This window comes from Denticeps clupeoides, chromosome 4 (assembly GCF_900700375.1).
Source record: "Denticeps clupeoides chromosome 4, fDenClu1.1, whole genome shotgun sequence".
Classification (NCBI taxonomy): domain Eukaryota; kingdom Metazoa; phylum Chordata; class Actinopteri; order Clupeiformes; family Denticipitidae; genus Denticeps; species Denticeps clupeoides.
In genome coordinates, this window is record NC_041710.1 from 5,524,988 (window position 1) to 5,544,502 (window position 19,515).

At 44.2% G+C, this 19,515-nt stretch overlaps 2 protein-coding genes across 6 annotated transcripts in view; one reads left to right on the plus strand and one right to left on the minus strand.

Moving 5' to 3' along the window:
* piezo2b (piezo-type mechanosensitive ion channel component 2b) overlaps window positions 1-14,240 on the plus strand; it is a 57,762-nt gene extending 43,522 nt beyond the window's left edge. For 4 of the 5 annotated variants that reach the window (XM_028977124.1, XM_028977126.1, XM_028977125.1 and 1 more), the window contains 23 exons: window positions 1,934-2,037; window positions 2,216-2,314; window positions 2,867-2,984; window positions 4,113-4,190; window positions 4,325-4,491; window positions 4,705-4,901; window positions 5,999-6,172; window positions 6,409-7,032; window positions 7,111-7,369; window positions 7,460-7,642; window positions 7,994-8,276; window positions 8,384-8,516; window positions 9,306-9,453; window positions 9,648-9,862; window positions 9,942-10,100; window positions 10,892-11,039; window positions 11,125-11,313; window positions 11,562-11,654; window positions 11,732-11,904; window positions 11,989-12,102; window positions 12,212-12,291; window positions 12,437-12,662; window positions 12,976-14,240. In XM_028977124.1, the coding sequence (XP_028832957.1) occupies window positions 1,934-2,037; window positions 2,216-2,314; window positions 2,867-2,984; window positions 4,113-4,190; window positions 4,325-4,491; window positions 4,705-4,901; window positions 5,999-6,172; window positions 6,409-7,032; window positions 7,111-7,369; window positions 7,460-7,642; window positions 7,994-8,276; window positions 8,384-8,516; window positions 9,306-9,453; window positions 9,648-9,862; window positions 9,942-10,100; window positions 10,892-11,039; window positions 11,125-11,313; window positions 11,562-11,654; window positions 11,732-11,904; window positions 11,989-12,102; window positions 12,212-12,291; window positions 12,437-12,662; window positions 12,976-13,228 (4,217 nt within the window). In that variant the 3' untranslated portion in view covers window positions 13,229-14,240. The remainder of the gene's footprint in view (window positions 1-1,933; window positions 2,038-2,215; window positions 2,315-2,866; window positions 2,985-4,112; window positions 4,191-4,324; window positions 4,492-4,704; window positions 4,902-5,998; window positions 6,173-6,408; window positions 7,033-7,110; window positions 7,370-7,459; window positions 7,643-7,993; window positions 8,277-8,383; window positions 8,517-9,305; window positions 9,454-9,647; window positions 9,863-9,941; window positions 10,101-10,891; window positions 11,040-11,124; window positions 11,314-11,561; window positions 11,655-11,731; window positions 11,905-11,988; window positions 12,103-12,211; window positions 12,292-12,436; window positions 12,663-12,975) is intronic. The other variant, XM_028977128.1, reaches the window with a different exon arrangement.
* A 412-nt stretch (window positions 14,241-14,652) lies between these two features.
* On the minus strand, window positions 14,653-18,943 carry napgb (N-ethylmaleimide-sensitive factor attachment protein, gamma b). Its single transcript, XM_028977471.1, has 12 exons — window positions 18,819-18,943; window positions 18,436-18,503; window positions 18,017-18,101; window positions 17,919-17,936; window positions 17,810-17,840; window positions 17,609-17,718; window positions 16,996-17,062; window positions 16,840-16,910; window positions 16,308-16,386; window positions 16,132-16,211; window positions 15,922-16,051; window positions 14,653-15,478 (listed from the first exon to the last, which is right to left on the minus strand). The coding sequence occupies exons 1-12, from the start codon at window positions 18,872-18,874 to the stop codon at window positions 15,335-15,337; spliced, it is 939 nt and encodes a 312-aa protein (XP_028833304.1). The 5' UTR covers window positions 18,875-18,943; the 3' UTR covers window positions 14,653-15,334.
* Window positions 18,944-19,515: the final 572 nt, after the last annotated feature.

The following is a 19,515-nucleotide window of genomic DNA, read 5'->3' on the forward strand; positions in this document are numbered from 1 at the left end:
GACTTACAAGAGGATTTTGGCTTGAAAAGCAGAGAAAAAGATTGAATGCACATGCTAACATCAACAATGCAAAAGCAAGATATAGGTGTCTATGATGAAAATTATCGTTGAGTTGGGTGACTTGAGAAAAAAAGTGACTGGACGTCAAGAGGGGGTCATGGACGTGGGGTATTGAGTTATAGGTGTCTACGATGAAAAATTGTGGTTGTGAGGTCTTGTTGAGTTGAAAAACATGGGTTTGAACAGAGTGACTTGGGAAAAAAGAGACTGTATGTCAAGAGGGGGCGTGGGTATGCGGTGTATTGAGCTATAGGTGTTTATGATGAAAATTGTGAGAGCTTGGTTGTGAGAGCTTGTTTGAAAAGTAGTCATGGGTTCGAGCAGGTTCGAGCATTTTGGACACACACGCACAAGAAAAAAGTTATAGGTATAGTTTATTTTGTATTTATATAGTTTAAAGATGGAAACCGTGAAATGTTGCACAGTACTGTACATGTTCCACAAGTCCCTGTTTTGATATCTGATGACATCAGATATCCACGTCTATGGTGGCTAATGCAATTCAAAATTAGAAAAGGGTAGTTTGTGAACAAACTACATTTTGGCTTGAAAAGTAGAGAAAAAGAATGCAAACGATAACATCAACCATGCAAATGCAAGATATAGGTGTCTATGATGAAAATTGTGGTAGTGAGAGCTTGTTGAAAAGTGGTCACGGGTTCGAGCAGGGAATAAAAGAATAAGAGAACAAGATTTTGCTGTTTCAAGTCAAAATAACGAGATGTGCATTGAAGAGAAAAACGAGCTGTAAAATCACAAAGGATATTAATGAAGATCTTAAAATACTACAGAAATGTCCGAAATGACTTGCACATTCATAGGCAATGCAGAACCAGAAAATGCATGCAACTTGATAAATGCTACAAATACTCACACAGAGGGCACTGCTATCAGGGGAATAGTGCATTACTTACGGTAATGTAACTAAATTAACTTCTTGGGTTTATATGTGTTTAAACCTTGCCTGCTCATGAACTTTTTGTTGGATGGAATAATGTTTTAACACACATTTCATGCCTTTCAAACTAATCTGGCATGTTTCAAATAGAAAACAACGTATCCGCATTGTTTCCCCTGTTGCGATGGCAGTTGCAGTGTTGCATGAGTTTTCTGTGTTTCTGTGTAACTTTTATGAATTTGCGCTGCATTTGTAAATTTGTGAGTTACGTGCGTTATAAACTTGATTAATATCCCATTTTTGTGCTTTGCAGCTCATTTTTCATTTTGAATGGCATTGAGCATTCTCAGCCACCGCACACATTCGTTGTGTCTTTTTTTATTTAAATGGTCAAATCTCCCTACATATCCCCTCTTCCATTGTGGTTCTTCTGTTCAAGGACACAAGGCAGTTTTTCCTGTATAATTTTCACAAACAGGGGTGTGCAGTCCAACAGACAAACACTGTGACCCTTACACTTCAATTGCATTGGATGTGACCCTTACACTTCAATTGCATTGTTGCTTTCGTGTTTGACCTTTATACAAGATTCATCAAATGACTGATCAGGATAGAACCGGATGTGAATGTAAATGTCAGAATGTGTGAAGCCTTTGCATTGTTAATTAGTGTCCTCTGCTCCGACAGTTAAACAGGCAGAAAGTGTTTTATCTGAATATTTAATGCCATATTTATAAAAATTATGAGTGCCTGTCGCCATCATTTCTGTGCTAATTGAAATATATTGCAAACGTTTCAAACACAGATAAGACAGCTCTTCATTGCTCAGCCAACTGAGTAACTAGGGCCACAGTCTCAGGGTTTTTATTTCATTACATTTTTTAAGAACATGTATTAACTTGATTAACACAACGTGTATTAACACAAAATGACAGTTTTGACAGTTTTGACAGTGCCTTACCACTTTTCTCTTAGTGGTTAGAAGTGGCGACTATTATTTATTTGAAACTGATAGCGAAGAGGAAGAAGAGGAGGAGGAGAAAAAAGAGGAGGAGGCGCCCAAGAAGTCCGCTCTTCAGGTGAGCTATCGCTTGTTTTATTACGTCCAGCCAATAGCAACAGTTCGTAAAATTCGTAAAAACAATGTTACAGGTTCCGCCTGTTCATGTAAAAGCCAACTAACCCCATGTTGTTCTTACTGTGTCAGCCATGAGAATTGCAGCACTAACCTTGCTCACCTTCTCCCTCTTGTCTCAGCGAGCGATTGGAAAGTTTGCTTCAGCAGTTTTGGCTTTGCCCAGGTCTATCATTAAGCTGCCTAAAGTTATACTGCAGTATATTATCAGGGCAGCCAAGGTACAATGGAAGTGGTGCTCGATGATTTTTCCGGATCTCACGTATGCTGGCCTCAGATCTGCCTCTCCAGTCTGTCTGCCTCTGCTGTTTTCAGCGAAGACTGTCAGCGGTTCTAATTGGCCAAGGCTAAATTGCAAATTGTTCACAGTTGCAGAGTGTGGAATGCAGACGCAGATGTGCATGCTTAAGGCCATTTGTGACTAGGTTACTGTGAAAAGTGTGAGAATGTTTGTTTTTTTTTGACAAAGGAATTTGCTCCATTGTGATCCTTTCCACCCCAAAATCATGGTCAGAGCTTCTGAGGTTGGGCACAACTTTAATATTAAAAGACACACTAGAGCAAAAAGCTTTGGCGTTGTGTTTGTGTTGTCTCATCATGCCGATGAATGGTCTGTGTCTGTGTCGTGATGGTTAATGCCCATGACTTGGTGCTTCCTGTGTATTCACCATGCTTGCCTGCCCTCTGTCTTCACTGTACTGCAACAGAGCTGTTTATCACCAGTTTCCATCATCAGTTAAATTCTTTCTGTGGCTCTCGTGGCCATTCTGCAGTTTCTGTACCATGCATGGGCCACAGACTCCAAGACTGCCATGAAGGAGAGGAGCAAGGGGAAACGGCGATTCTGGAAAAGATACGGCAGAGGCAAACACAGACGGGACAAGAAAGAAGGTAATTCCATTAAAGGAATTGATTCGTTTCTTTTGGATTTTTACTGTTTCTACTGAGGTTTGGAGGTGGGTCTCAGGTGACATTTTTTTTAGTGTGGGGCATGTTTGATAGTGTAAAGGCAAAGGTGTCTTCAGGATTTGCTCAAAATAAGAACTTCTTGCTCTTTATTTGTACCTTGGAGAAGAGAAAACTTACTGCCATTTTTTATTTATTTACAGTACAGGCCAAAAGTTTGGACACCTTCTGTTTTTTCTTTATTTTCATGACCATTTACGTTGGTAGATTCTCACTGAAGGCATCAAAACTATGAATGAACACATGTGGGGTTATGTACTTAACAAAAAAAGGTGAAATAACTGAAAACATGTTTTATATTCTAGTTTCTTTGCTCTGATTACTGCTTTGCACACTCTTGGCATTCTCTCGATTAGTTTCTAGAGGTCGTCACCTGGGCAGTGGTGGCCTAGCGGTTAAGGAAGCGGCCCTGTAATCAGAAGGTTGCCGGTTCGATTCCCGATCCGCCAAGGTGCCACTGAGCAAAGCACCGTCCCCACACACTGCTCCCCGGGCGCTTGTCATGGCTGCCCACTGCTCACTCAGGGTGATGGGTTAAATGCAGAGGACAAATTTCACTGTGTGCATCGTGTTCTGTGCTGCTGTGTATCACATGTGACAATCACTTCACTTTATTTATTTATAAATGCTTTTCCAACAGTCTTGAAGGAGTTCCCAGAGGTGTTTAGCACTTTTCGGCCCCTTTGCCTTCACTCTGCGGTCCAGCTCACCCCAAACCATCTCGATTGGGTTCAAGTCCGGTGACTGTGGAGGCCAGGTCTCCAATTTTGTACATAACATGTGTTCATTCATAGTTTTGATGACTTCGGTGAGAATCTACCAATGTAAATGGTCATGAAAATAAAGAAAACACATTGAATGAGAAGGTGTGTCCAAACTTTTGGCGTATACTGTATGTATCCTGAGGATTTTTTTGAGCACATAGCTTATCTTGTGACACATGCTTTGCACCAGATTGAAAATTGTGCCCATGTTGTTTTGACACAATTCAGAGTTTCCAGCTAATGAACTGAGTGATTTCAACTTTCTCTCAACTTTACTCACTGTCTGCAGGTCAGGTGGCAATAGAGGTGGGAGAGCAGGAGTCTGAGCAGGATGGAGACGAGGAAGGGAAGAAATCAGCAGGTCAAGGTCTGCAGTGGAGATATGAGGCTTATTTTGGATATATTTTCACTTTTTAAAACAATGTAATGTGGGGTTTGCAATATAGTTATTTAACCTCTGAATTTGATCCAGGTTGTAAACCTTTTTGTGAATTTTGCCAGACAACATTATCAAGCGGGTTTTCAACATCATCAAATTCACATGGGTGCTGTTCTTGACCACGATGGACAGCACGACTGTCTGGCTGAACTCCATGTGCAGAGAGTACATTGACATCTCCACTGTCCTGCGCATCGAGCGGTGCATGCTCACCAGGGAGGTCAAAAAGGTACTTGACATTTGTTCCAAAAATGTTCCAAAAAAATTATTACGTTCCTTTTATAAGGTTGAAATTTTGTCTCTATCCAAATTGCAAATTGATTCCACCCACATGATGAATACATACCTTGTGCATGTGGTCATGGCAGAAATGATGCCTAGCACCAGCTGACCTACACAGTGGCACCCTGAGCTTCTGACCTCACCCTCCTGCCTGAAACAGGGGAATGTACCGTCAAGGGAAGGCATCCAGGTCTACTACCAGAAGCAGCTGCGTAGGGCTATGTCCAGAGATTCTGCCGACGGCCTCCTGAGTGAGGAAGACTCCCTCTCCCATCGGGCTCGGCGGCGGCGTGCTGCGTATCGAATGGAGAGCCAGGACTCCAGAGATTCGATGGTGTCAAGGGATAGTATTTCCAGGTTGGGCTTGTACAGTTAGAGATCAGTAAAATCCTTTATTGGAAACTGAAGTGCATGTTAGTGAAGTCTTTTTGTTTTTTTAGTTTGGCCGTAGACTTTAGTAGGTCATGTCTTAGAATCCGGGTCTTAGCTTTGTAGTGGATTTTGCACTTCTCTTGTTGGTGTGGGTTTTCTGCTGGTTCTACTGTCACAGTCATGGCCAAACATTTTGAGAATGAGACAAATATTGGTTTTCACAAAGTTTGCTGCTTGCATTTTTTTTATGCCAATTTGCACATATGCCATGTTATGAAGAGTGATCAGATGAAATGCAAAGCACTGATTATGCACAGCAGTACAGCACACAGTGCACACAGTGAAATTTGTCCTCTGCATTTAACCCATCACCTGAGTGAGCAGTGGGCAGCCATGACAGGCGCCCGGGGAGCAGTGTGTGGGGACGGTGCTTTGCTCAGTGGCACCTCAGTGGCAGAACTTGATTGACAAAAAAGGGCCAACACTGCAAATATTGACTTTTTGCATACATTTGATGTAATTGTCAATAAAAGCATTTGAAACGTACAAAATGCTTGTAATTATACTTCAATACACCACAGACACATCTGACAGCAAGGTCTAAAAACACGGAAGCAGCACACATTGTGAAAACCAGTATTTGTGTAATTCCCAAAACTTTTGGCCATGACTGTACAGCTTCTTGCTATGATCCAAAAGCATGTACATTTACATTTACAGCATTTTGCATACGCTCTTATCCAGAGCAATTTACTTAAGTTCTTTAAGATGTCTATCATTGTAATCCCTCACTTTTTTTACTAAACCTGATCTGCAAATACCATTAATTAATAACTCAGAACCCAACATTTTTACTTAATATACTTTATATCCCTATTTATGCCAAGTATTTCCTAAAAAGGATAAAAATAGTTTTCGTTTTTTGTTGCATGTGAATAAAACGTTGTAAGCTGATGGTGTGAATTGCAGGATGTGTATTTAAAGGTTACAAATCAATAATGAAAATCCATTCATCACAAATTGTCTACTAGGTTATATTTTATCTGCACATCTTTCCATCCCTTTATTTCTCCATCCATCAGTGCCTACACCGAGGCCACCATGCTGTTTTCCCGTCAGTCCACCCTGGATGATTTGGACGTAATGCCAGAGAACATTCCCAAAACCAGTCAACGTGCTCGGCCCAAATTGCACAAAATGTACAGTCTGGACATGTCCAACTCCTCGGCTGACAGTGAGAGCAGCGCCATATCCAGGTGCCTGGATATCGCAACCTCACCCCTTCCTTGGTTACATGCCATTTGTGCTTCACTCTCATACTCATTCCCTCTTTCTCATCCCACTAAGCCATGCATAACACATCCAGGCCAAGAAACATGTGGACTAATAAAACTTACTAACATGGATTCTAGTCTTTGCCCGGCATGCTTTCTTATAACCATCTCTAGTAAAATCTGTGCATCGTATTAATTCTCTTTTTCTTCATGTCCAGTGAGGCCACACAGTGCTTCACCCTCTACTCACGACAGGGCACCAATGACACCATCGAAGAGGTGGAGGACGAGCGAGACCAGGGAGAGGCGGTGCACCACAGAGAAGGGGCAGATGGGCCCAGCGAGGCTGAAGGGACGGAGATGCTGGAAGGGCTGGAGGCCGGCAGCGGCACCCAGCATGCTGAGGGCGAAGAGGGCATGGAGACGAGTGCCTGGGAGGGAGGAGAACTGGGTGAGATGAGTGATGACCTCCCCGAGGCTCAGTGGGAGGGCGTCGAGCTGCAGGAGGAGGCCCAGCATCCCAGGGACGAAAAGGAGACCACAGAGTACCACTCCAGACTCCAGGACGGAGAGTCTTCGGATCCAGAATACCTACAGGTAGATGGAGGGCACACTCAGGTATTTACCCCAGACACGGATGTCCCCAACATCTCAGACGCAGACGTGCCACCCAGCTACAGCAAGGCGGTCAGCTTCGATCGCCTGTCTGTCAGCACAGATGAGAGTGACGATAATAAGAGGTTGATGATCATGACTCCAGACAGTCGCTCAGACCTTGATGACTCCCTGCTGCCCACTGACGTGACCACTGAGCTAACAGCGAGCGAACTTCTGCTCAACAAGTAAGGGCTTAAAGACAGGAGAAGTCAAGCAATCGCTGGCCGACTTTTACATTCCATCTCTCTTTCTCTTTCCTCTAGAATGTTCCATGACGAGGAGCTGGAAGCCTCCGACCATTTTTATAAGGGCCAACCACAGCTGCTGCAGCTATGCTATGCTCTATACAACATGCTGGTGGCCCACTCTGAGATGGTCTGCTACTTCGTCATCATCCTCAATCACTTGATCTCTGCGTACATCGCCACACTGGTGCTGCCCATCCTCATCTTCCTGTGGGCCATGTTGTCTGTGCCTCGGCCCAGCAAGCGCTTCTGGATGACTGCTATTGTGTACACAGAGGTATGGACGCTGTCCTTCACCAAGGACAAAGGAGGCTGTTTATGCCAAGACATCAGAACTGACATTGTCTCGCTTTTTATCGATTTTCAGGTCACCATTGTCGTCAAGTATTTCTTCCAGTTTAGCTTTTTCCCTTTCAACCAACACCTCAACTTGAACAAGAACAAACCGTACCATCCCCCAAACATCATTGGTGTTGAGAAGAAAGACGGCTACGTTCACTACGACCTGGTCCAGCTTCTCATGCTTTTCTTTCATCGCTCTATTCTAAAGGTCATTTACTTTTTCTGGTGTTTTTCCAGTGTATGAACGATGCTGGTTCTGTTTGAATAAATGAGAAAGAACCTGTGTCTTTATGCTTTAAGGTTCTGCTTTAATGTATCGTAGGGAAACTCATGCTCTTAAAACTCGTACCTTGACCGTTCTAGACAACTACACATACCATTGCCATCTAATGGCAACATTTATAGGTCTATAGGTAATTATTTACACGTTTGCTGTTATCTCATGACAATTAATCATAATTTGAAATTCATGAGAGTCTTATCTCGATGATAATATCATAGTGTGAATGAAAGACACAGCGGAATGACTGACCTGTCTGCACGTTTGCGGTTACCACAGTGCCATGGACTGTGGGATGAAGACGACCCCAAAAAACCATTACAGAGGGACACAGGTGTTCACCACGATGAGTCTGAGGATGAAGAAAAGACGCCGTCAGTCAAGACATCAAATGAAAGGGGGTCAATGCCTTCACTGGCGTCCGCCAACATGGGGAACTCCATAGATGTTGCGCCTGTACTTGTACACGTGCGCTACCCTGAGCAATGCACATACCACCGGAGGAAAAGCTCTAGCGGTGCCTCTCATGTCTCCCGTCGGTCCTCTGTTCGCTCCAAGAGAGGTAGAGGACAACTTTTACCGAATAACGTGATACGGCTTCAGTGACTGTGACAGTGAACTGAGGTAACAGTACATTGGTGAGCACAAGTTGCTGCAAACTTTTTACAGGAAGCACCAGCACACACAATGGCAGCAGGAGAGGCGGGAGCGAGGCAGAAGTCCAGCAGAAGAGCCGCAAGGAGATGATCCTGGAGAAACTCAAAGAGCAACTCATTAAAGCCAAGGTGTTCCTCATGAAGAAGTGAGTGTGCCTACATGAACCAGTTCTCATACAGGTCTTCACATAGCCATCTCTACATTGTGCAGCTCTGCATGTAAAACTGCTGACCACATGTGAAGTGTAATGACTCTTCATATGCTTGATGCATCATGGCTCGCCTAGTGGTTAAGGAAGCGGCCCCATAATCAGAAGGTTGCCGGTTCGAATCCCGGTCCGCCAAGGTACCACTGAGGTGCCAGCAAAGCACCATCCCCACACTCATATCATAGGAATCATAGGAAACATGCTAAACATGCTTGGATTTAGAGATCATTGCCCAAGCTAATTAACTCAAACACATAAACTGCACATACACATACTGTATCTGCTCTGCTGCTACTATATTACATCACACTATAATTCATACCAGTACGCTACTTTTTTTTGCACACTCTTGTCCTGATTGGTATTTATTACTTGTTTATTTTGCATTATGTGTATTTTTATTCTTTTTTTTTTTTTTTTTTTGATTATGGCATTTTGCACTGAGGGGTGGTGGGCAGGACCACAATCTCATTGCACTTTTTTACTAAGTATGATTGTGCAGTCGGGTTGGATGGTGGTCACCACAGAAACATTCCTTGGTAAAGTTAGGTCAGATGTAGAAGATTACAGGATTTTGCTAGTATTTATGGATGAAATAGAAAAAGATGAAAAGAGGAACGTGTTTCTCATCTGTGGTCACTATCAACTTTTTTTTTTTTTTTTTTTTTGTGTCATGAAGTGTATGTCATGTTGAAATGTTTTTTTATACATGTCAATGTTCTGTAGAATGTTGGAGATCTACATGCCCATCCGTCAGTTCTTCTATAACCTCATCCACCCTGAGTACAATGCTGTCACGGACGTCTATGTGCTGATGTTCCTGGCGGACACCGTAGACTTCATCATCATTGTCTTCGGTTTCTGGGCATTTGGGGTACCCTTCTGCTATTTTACTTTTTGGTGTCATGCGTTGACTAGAATTTCCTGGATTGTTAAAGGACAAATAATAATAAGAATAACTTGCGAATGGAAAACTAATGGAATCCATACTTGGTACATGTAAATACCATTTTCAAGTAAAACGAATTAAATGCTGTACAATACTGACAAATATCGTCTTTCCTATAGAAACACTCAGCTGCAGCTGACATCACTTCCTCCCTGTCAGAAGACCAGGTCCCAGGGGCTTTCCTGGTCATGGTGCTGATTCAGTTTGGCACCATGGTGGTGGACCGAGCCTTGTATCTCAAGAAGACGGTCATGGGGAAAGTGATTTTCCAGGTCATCCTGGTGTTCGGGATCCATTTCTGGATGTTCTTCATTCTGCCAGGCGTGACTGATAGGTAGCCTTTCTGATTATTATATCAATAAAACTCGCCGTACGGCGCTCTTGCAGCTGTTTTTCTCCTCTTAATCCAACAGGCGCTTCAGTGATAACACTGTGGCTCAGATTTGGTACTTTGTGAAGTGTGTTTACTTTGGACTGTCGGCGTATCAGATCCGCTGCGGCTACCCTACCCGGGTGCTCGGTAACTTCCTTACCAAGAGCTACAACTACGTCAACCTCTTCCTGTTTCAAGGGTGAGTGGCTGTCAAAAACACAGAATTGGGGAAAAAAATGAATCTGACAAATTAAAAAAAAAAAAGGCAATTAAGAGCTTTTTAGATCATTAAAAAAATGTATTTCATGTGCAGACAATTTGAAATTGGTGTACATTAGAACATTTTCCTCTAAAATTTGAAGATTTCAGTCCGATGGCGTCTCAGGGGACCCATCGGAGAACGGATTCCAGGGTGAATTTCTCTTTTCTGTGTATCCGTGTGAAAATGCTAACATATTAGTCCAACCTCTGACCTGACTTATAACCCCAAATGTGTCCTACATACAACAATGGCGGTTGTGCTGCAGCAGCTGCAGCACCTCCCTGCGGTGCACATTCCGAATGAAAAGACGAGGCTGGAGAACAACAACGTGTCTACCACACCGTGGAGGAAAACTAGATGCCACTAGAGAGCATTTGGGACTGTCTCTGCATCTCCGTGTAGATGACAACATTTAAGATAACATTCCCGTGTGGAGACAAGCTTTTTTTCTGAAAAAGAAAACCCATTTTAGAGAAAAGTATTCTCGTGTGGACGGGGACTTAGTCAGCAGTCCGGCTGAATTTTTGTTGCTGAGATATGTTCTTCTTAGAAATCAGAAAGTAGAGTATTACAGTTTTGATGATATATCCAGTTGGCAACATGTAGATATTAAATCATGTATGACCTGAAATTGAGCCATTCATCCATCAATAAGATATGATTTTTGAACTGCTTAAATGAATATTAAATGCATTCATGATTTTGAACGTGGATCCACTTCCCCTCAGGTTCCGTCTAGTGCCCTTCTTAACGGAGCTTCGGGCAGTGATGGACTGGGTGTGGACGGACACCACTCTCAGCCTGTCTAGCTGGATCTGTGTCGAGGACATCTATGCCCACATCTTTGTTTTAAAGTGCTGGAGAGAATCTGAAAAGGTACCGATGTGCAAGAGGTGGCAGGTTCAAATTCCAGCTGAGCCACTGGTTCTGTGTGTGAGTTTTTTCCTCCTGTCTTCTTCAGAGATACCCTCAGCCCCGTGGACAGAAGAAGAAGAAGGTGGTGAAATATGGCATGGGTGGGATGATTGTGTTTCTCCTTATCTGCATCGTCTGGTTCCCCCTTCTCTTCATGTCTCTGGTTAAATCTGTGGCCGGGGTGGTCAACAAGCCACTGGATGTGTCTGTCAGTATAACACTTGGTGGCTTTCAGGTACAGCAGGCTGTATATCATTTTTACATAATATAATTTTTTTAATGTTTGTCTCTTTATTCAAATAATGGCATAAATATATTTTTGACTAATGTTGTAAACAAAACAATAAACTATAAACATAGCATTTAAAAAAAAAAAAAAATGCAGCTAGATAATAAAGTGAAGTAAGACAGACAAGACGTGCATAATTGAATAGTGTATTCTCCCCCATCGGTTTATAAATTTTGTGTTTTTGTGTTGTGTAGCCAATCTTCACCATGAGTGCCCAGCAGCAATATCTGGTGACTTTCACAGAGAAAAACTTTACAGCCTTTTTGAAAGCGCGTTCTTCAGACTCAGTAAGGGAAATTACACCTTAATAAATGTACATAGCTGCCGTTCATGCACGCAGGATGCATTTGCTTTCACCTCTTAGGAAGCGATGCAGTTCCTGGAGGCCTACACATTTGAGGATGTGACCATTGCAAAACTAGAAGGCAGCTCCAACTCTCTATGGACCATCAGTCCACCCAGCCGGGACAGCCTGAAAAACATGCTGGACAATCATGATCAGTCTTTCACCATCACGTTTTCATGGTCCATTCAGAGGTGATTAATCATTACGCCTATTTACATGGTTGTAAATATAAAGCCATGTAAACCTCACTGCAAACGGATTTTTTCCCCCAACAGGAACTTATCACTTGGTGCAAAGGCTGAAATTGCTGTAGGGAAGCATTCAATTGATCTTGACAACGAAACCAAAAGTCACCTTTCAGGCCTTATAAATGGATCAAAGGATGCTGTGTACGTAGGCAAATTGTCTAAATGCTCTTTTAAACAAATTTTCTAACAAAGCAATTTGAAGTGTATGCTTTCCTAAGAGTGACCTGTTTTTGATTTGTTATGCTTATAGGAACATCGGTAATATTTTCCCTCAATATATACGAGCCCCAAGTGATTCTAATTCCAAACCTATAGACCAGCTTTATGGCGGTAAGAACTTTTCTACACTGGGGGGACGGGGAATTCTATATGATAATTATATAATGTTTTCATTGGTGCTGGAATCCACAAGCGCAGTTGGGTGTTATATTCAGGGTGTCCACATATTCTCTATTGTCAATTTTCCCCTATCCAGAAGACAAATTCATGAACATCACACTGAGTCTGAGGAGGAGTGGCAGCACTAAGAGTGGGAACATTACACAAATTCAGCACAGCAAAAAGTCGGAACAGGAATCGGAATGGTGGGTTGTTAACCAAGTAGTTGAAAGGTCGAAAGGAAAAAACGACAGCGGGCTGGAGCTGTATGTGTTCAGTGACCAGGTCAGCCCCCCTAGTCTGGGCTTCCTGGCTGGTTATGGGTGAGTAAATTCAATAGAACTATACATGACTGCGTTCGTATGGATATTAACATTCATAATAAAAGTCTGGCACTTTATCATTAAATAATAAGTTTTTGTTGTTGCTTTCATGGAAACAATTAGTTCATATTCGAGAAATATTTCTTAAACTTCAATATTTCTCAAATTTTAAGATATTGTACTGCAATGCATATTAAACCTAAGTTTGATTTACAACATTTGCTTAAGACGTGGTACAAGGTTATATGACTTTTTAATAAGCTTGAGGAAAATTGGAGCTGCTCAGTAACCTGCTATTTCTCTCCACCTTCAGGATCATGGGTCTCTACGCCTCAGTGGTGCTCGTCATTGGGAAGTTTGTGCGGGAATTCTTCAGCGGCATCTCACACACCATCATGTTCGAGGAGCTGCCCAACGTGGACCGCATCCTCAAGCTGTGCACCGATATCTTCCTGGTCCGAGAGACAGGGGCACTGGACCTGGAGGAAGATCTCTACGCCAAGCTGATCTTCCTCTACCGCTCGCCCGAGACCATGATCAAGTGGACCAGGGAGAAGACCCAGTGAAAGGCGGCGGTTGGAGAAGATGGAAGATAAGCACAATGCTGAAAACGCGTGTTTGGGTGTGTGTGTGTGTGTATAAGGGCAGCGGTACAGTAATATCTGCCTTTTTTTTCCCACATCACCCCCCTCCCGTGGTCACGTGCTACTGCATCTATATGCTCTTCACCACGTAGACTGCATCAGGTTACCTGCCCTGAGTGACGATGGTGTGGACTACTGAATGGTGATGGTATGCACACAAAAAAAGGATAGCTGAACCTGAAAAAGGGAGGAAGGAGAAAAAAAAAATCAAAACTGTTCTTACCTTATTTTCTTTTGTACGACCATCTGGCCAACCCCTTGATAAAATATTTACTTATTCTCAGGAAAAAAAGACACAATGCATTTCACCACAATGCGATCCCTTCATTTCCGCTGTGTACGTTTTTGTGGCTGAAAAATGAGTCGGAAACACTTATCCCTGCGGGCAGATGTTGCTGTGATGGTCGGCGGACAGCTGGGAAGTTTCTCCGGAGGACCAGCTCTTTCCATGATGCACATGTGGACAAATGAGTCACAGAGCGGGCCGTATCTTGACCGTGGTACATGGAGGCAGTTGTGAGCTTTTAGGAACATAAGAATAAGAATGAATATATATATGGATCTTTCAGACTATGCTTATGGTCAAACTGAGGGCTAATATAGAAACTTGCACATCGAGGTTAATGTACGTTAACGGACCCAGTAATTTCTGACCACCTCAATGCTCAAAGGTACACGTCATTTATTTTTTTTTAACCCTACCCTAAGGCAAACCCGCCAAACTATGCATTATCAAAAGCATGGCGTAAAATAATTTATTACGGCGTTGTTTTCATCACGTGTAAATACTTTTTTGGAGGAAATGTGGAAAAGTAAGGACTGTTTATGCGAAGAACACATTCAAAGGCCAACTTTTTTCTCTTTTCTCAAGCTGTTGTGATGCATGAATTCCCCTTGTGGGATTTATCTTTTGGCCAGCTGCATGATGTAATAGCGAACGTCTTTCAATCTCTCAATGTCAAAGAAATAAAACGTTTTCTTTTTTTTATTATTTACCGTGTAATTTTAATCACACGGAGAGTGGCCACCTTTTTATGTCGGTCTGGAGACTCCCTCGGCTCCCCTTCAGCCTCAACATCCCGGAAGACTGCAAGGCCCCAATCTCTGGACGATGACGGAAAGCCATATAGGTAATTAAGGTCTGTAATATTGTATAATGAGTACTTAGTGGTGGTGTTTCAGGAAGTATCGTTATTTAATTACCTGGATATCAAGAAAAAAATGCAGAATAGCCAATACAAAAACGGTATCCAGACTGGATAATGTCTTGTGTTTTATTGCTCGTGAGGACATGCGCTTCATAAAATGAGATGAGGCAGCAAGCAGCAAGGGGCTGAAACAGGCAGTTTCTTTATCGTTTTAATCTTGAACGACTAACGCACCAGAACACAAAACGACACCAACACGCCGCTCACACATCCATAAAGGACAATTACACACGTTTAAATAAAATAAATCATCTTACAACATCATCATGTACACACTGGACAAAGAGTTTCATATACAATATAATCATATATTATGTTCTAAAATGGTACGTAGGTAAAATCACCCACCCCCCCACCTTGTGTTTGCATTACTTTCCCTGTATATATTATAGAAGATTGGCCATGAGGTGACAGTGGCACCCAATGCCACCGCCCTTGTCCCCGCCCCAGTCCTTACCTCTCAGCATAACACTGCCGTGACCCTTGGAATTGCACAAGTTGTGGAAGTCATGGTGATGTCTTTACACATATATGAAATACATATCCTCTCACTCCTATTAACATTGGATACAGTAGATTAGCAAGTAAACACAAGTACAGCTGAAGGATTTACTGTACGCTATGACGACAGAAAGGACTCCCACACATGTGGGCAAAGCCAGAGAAGGGGTTCAGTATACAGGGAGTGGCCCTACTGCAGGACAAAACGTCTAGATTTAAAGCTGGAATATTTTTCAGTCTGAGGTGGGGGCATTTACACAATGACACAAGAGCGAGGGCGCGTAAAGAGGAAGTGCGCAGATAAAAACCCACACAGAGACTAACACAACCCTCCCTCATAGTCGTCCTCGTCCTCTGCTGCAGAAGCCGCTGGGCCACCAGCTCCTCCTTGTGGCGCCGCCGGGGACTTCTTCTTCTTTCCACCTCCACCTGGCACCTTCAGGGTGACGGCCAGCTTGGCGTACTGGAGGGACAAAACAAAAAGGATGCAAATATTAACAGCAAATCCGTATGCATTATGGAAATACTTCACAGTTACCGTAACTGACTGTTTCTGAAGGTGCTAAGAACACCATCGTTTTCACCGGCAAAAGGTGGCGCTCTCTGGCCGTTTTCACTGCCTTTATTTTCTGAAAAAAGTTTCAATTGACCCCTGTTCAAAAACCCAGCTTGATCATTTTCCATCCCATTTATAGATACTACAGAGATATGTAAATGGAAGGGCTGTGAAAATGCAATAGATGTTACGTAACTAATGTGCTAAAATGTACGAAGATCTGCATTTATTCAACCCATTTAATACGTTGAATATCCATTGCTAATATGCCCAATGATTAAGTTGAAATTTTGTCATTTTGATTGACAGCCCTGGTAAATAATGTGCATGATAACAAGTTTGACTCTCACATCGTTGTCCATGTACTTGAGCAAAGGGCTGTTGCACACGCGGAAAACCTGCTCCTCGTCCTGCTCGTCGTAGCCCTGAAGCAGCGTCTCCATGGACACGCAGTCCTCGCTGCCGCTGAAGCCCGGCAGGCTGCAGGAACGCAGACGGGAAACGGAGGTGACGCCGGTGGCCTTCGGGCAGGCTTTACCGCGAGTTGCGCGGGGACGTACCTGTAACTTTCTCGCACGCATTTATCAGCCGCCACAAAATCGCTCCTGTGCAGGTGAACTAGCACCTGTGCTATGGTTTTCTTTGGCATAAGAGAGAAAGTACATGTTCTTAATGCACATTTTGCAGTACCCAGCATGGTAGCTGGTGAACGGTGGGAGAAGAGCACGTCTCCTACCTTGAAGCAGGTGGGGTAATTCTCGATCTCTTTGTACATGTTCTTCTCCTTCTGAAGGGAGACGGCCGCCTCGTCTAGTCTGTAGGGAAGAAGAACTTTTCAAAATCGGCCTAATGTGACCATGTGAACAGGATGAAGGTTATTCCGTATAAACGTGTGTTAATAACGTGCCACACTGCAGCAGCCTGAACATGTAACAGCGCGCCCATGTATTCTTCCACACCAGTGCGCTCATGAAAGTGAAGTGATTGTCATCGTGAAACACTGCAACACAGCACACGGTGACACAACGAAACGTGTCCTCTGCTTTTAATTATCACCCTTGGTGAGCAGTGGGCAGCCATGACAGGCGCCCAAGGAGCAGCGTGTGGGGACGGTGCTTTGGTCAGTGGCACTTCGGCAGATCGGGATTTGAACCTTCTGATTACGGGGCCACCGCTGCCCAGAATCGAGACCAGGTCACACGGAGATCGGATTTTATATACGCAATGTAGACGCAAAAAAAGAACTCCGAAGTGGGTGTGTCGCCTACCTGCGGAGGCGAACCAGAAGCCTGGATGCTTTTCCCAAAAGCTCTGCAGCCTGTCGGAGGCGGTCTTCGTTCTACGGTCAGGGCAAAAAGAAGCCTTAACTATGAGACGAGCTCGTATTTATTTTTGTAAATGAATGGACGTCACCTCTGCCTCACCTCGAACACAGACGCAGCTTTCTGGTAGAGGTCCACCGCTTTCTCCAGATCAATGGGCTCGATGAGCCTGCGGAAACAGTTTCTTTAATTAAGCCTGGCGGCCGCGGCCACTTTATTAGGCACAACTTAAATTCGTCATTGTCCCTGCAAACAAACTAAAAAAAATGCACGGAGAGATTTTTACTGGTATGATTACTGGTAGTAGCCTAGTGGCTAAGACACTCGCGATGAACCAGAAGACCAGACAGTCCCAGGTTCGAACCCCACTTGGTACCATTGTGTCCCTGAGCAAGACATTGAACCCTGAGTGTCTCCGGGGGGGACTGTCCCTGTAACTACTGATTGTAAGTTACTTTGGATAAGGCCGTGCTGTAAATGTAAAAAAATAAATAAATAAAAATGAAGCCAATGGTGAAATGGAATAGTTGATGCCACAAGAAGACCGTCGCCGGCTTCACTGGTCACGTCAGATTCAGTGTTCTTTGAGGACCAAGCTTGAAGAACCCTGTTCTAATTAGATAACCAACAACATCCAGGGCCGTGCATGACAACAGCAAACTCTACTGTTCTAAAAATGAAAGCGGTTTAGAATAATGCTTTTAAAAGCACCTACTTTCCAGCCCGGTCAAGAGCCATGCCCGCCGTGCCAGACGTGCCGTTTTCCACGTACATCACGCAAGCTTTCTCTATGAGCTGCACCGCCTCCGCCACCCGCTTCATGTCCTGCACACGGCACACGGTCGGTCATGCGGCCACGCCCACAGCAGCGTACATCATGCGTGCAAGGGTTCACGAAAACGCACTGAACACTGACCTTCAACATCATGCCAGCTTGTTCTATTGCCCTGCAGACGGGCAAAGACAGAGAGTTCAGGATAAAAAAACCAAGGATTTAAAAAAAAAAAAAGAATAATGCAACTTACTTCGCGGCGTGGAAGAGTCTGAGCAATGAGATTAAGTGAATAACGGACACGGGGAAGAGATTGTACATCTGCTTGCTAATCCTGCGTAAAAAGGATACGCTTTGTTCTCCGTGTGGTTCTCGGCTTCTTTCAGATAGGCTTCTTTGGCCTCCTCAAACTGCTTAGCATTCTTGAAGGCCACCGCTGGTGGGGCGGAGGGAGACAACAGACATACTTGCATCATTGTCCTGTTCCAGGACCTCAGCAAACTGCTGCAGCGTTGATCAGGATGATCTTTCCCCCCTTGCGGTCCCACTTTCTGTCCATAACCACTTGGTCCTGCTACTCAGGGCCCATCCCGGGACACGAGGCAATCTGGAGTTGCCAACCCACCCAACCCATGCCGGGAGGAAACCGGAGAGCCCAGAGGAAACCCGTGACAACACGGGGAGAGCATGCAAACTCCATGCACACAAGGTCCGAGCCGGGATTCGAACTCACAACCTTCCACCGTAGGCCACCGTCGCTAACTTCTCACCTGCTTTCGAGTATTCTGAGGCAGCTCCATCGTAGTCTGGCTTCCACTTCGTCATGCTGGTCTTCAAACTTGAGAAGAGGGAGAAGAAAAAAAAAAAGATCACCACACAAGTTCCACAACCCACATCCACCGCATAACCATCACTTGGCCAGAAGGTCTGCCATCTAGAGAACATTGAGAACACTGAGATGGAGAAGGTGTCCGGTCATGAGGGGCAGAACAACGCAAGGTCATGAGCTCCAGCCCAACTTCCGAGGCCACGCAGCATCACCCCGAGACCCGGGAGGAGGGGCGTCATTTGACGAGGTCGCGTTTTGCGCGTCTCTTATCTCGAAGCGGACGTCGGGAATGCACGAATGCGGGACCAGACGCGCCGACTTTACCATTTCTCCGCTCGGGCGATGTGTTCGTGCGCCTCGTTGATCTTCTGGGCGGCCATGTCTGCGGCTGACGGGGGGGCGGGATGAACCGCGGATCCGCCGACGGCCGATAATCCGCCGTCGTGACGTCACCGCGTTACTACGGCAGCCGCATCCCGCCACGCGGACGTACACACATGCGTGCTCGTACTAGACCTCCCTTGTTCAGGAAGGGACTATTTAAAAAAAAGAATGATTACAGGTGGACGTGTTAATAACGTAGATGTTGATATGTGGACATGTTCTAGAAGAACTGGGCATCGGCCTCTTCCCAACTCTGTAGAATAGCCACCGATCGATGGAGAACGATACTGTGTTACTGCTCAGAGAACAAAGTCTCTTTTTCTACACACATCATGTCAAAAAAAATGAAATTCTGCAACGAACCCTTTAACTAAATCAATGTTGTTGTTTTTTTTATTCCAAAAAATTCCAAGGTTGCCTTCTGATCCGCGAAGGTGCCACTGAGCAAAGCGCCGTCCCCACACTCTTCTCCCCGGGCGCCTGTCATTGCTTCCCACTGCTCACTAAGGGTGATGTTAAAAGCAGAGGACACATTTCGTTGTGTCACCATGTGCTGTGCTGCAGTGTTCCACAATGATAATCACTTCACTTTCAGGTTTGTTAACAATGAAATAACAATTCTGTATGTGTGTGTGTG

Bases quoted from the DNA above. Each gene is read 5' to 3' on its own strand.
- napgb (XM_028977471.1), bottom strand. From the start codon at position 18,874: ATGGCCGCCCAGAAGATCAACGAGGCGCACGAACACATCGCCCGAGCG. The intron at 16,387-16,839 runs GTAGGCGACACA...TCTTCCCTACAG, and splicing joins CTTCTGGTTCGCCTCCGCAG to ACTAGACGAGGCGGCCGTCT. The intron at 16,212-16,307 runs GTAGGAGACGTG...CTTATGCCAAAG, and splicing joins ATTACCCCACCTGCTTCAAG to AAAACCATAGCACAGGTGCT.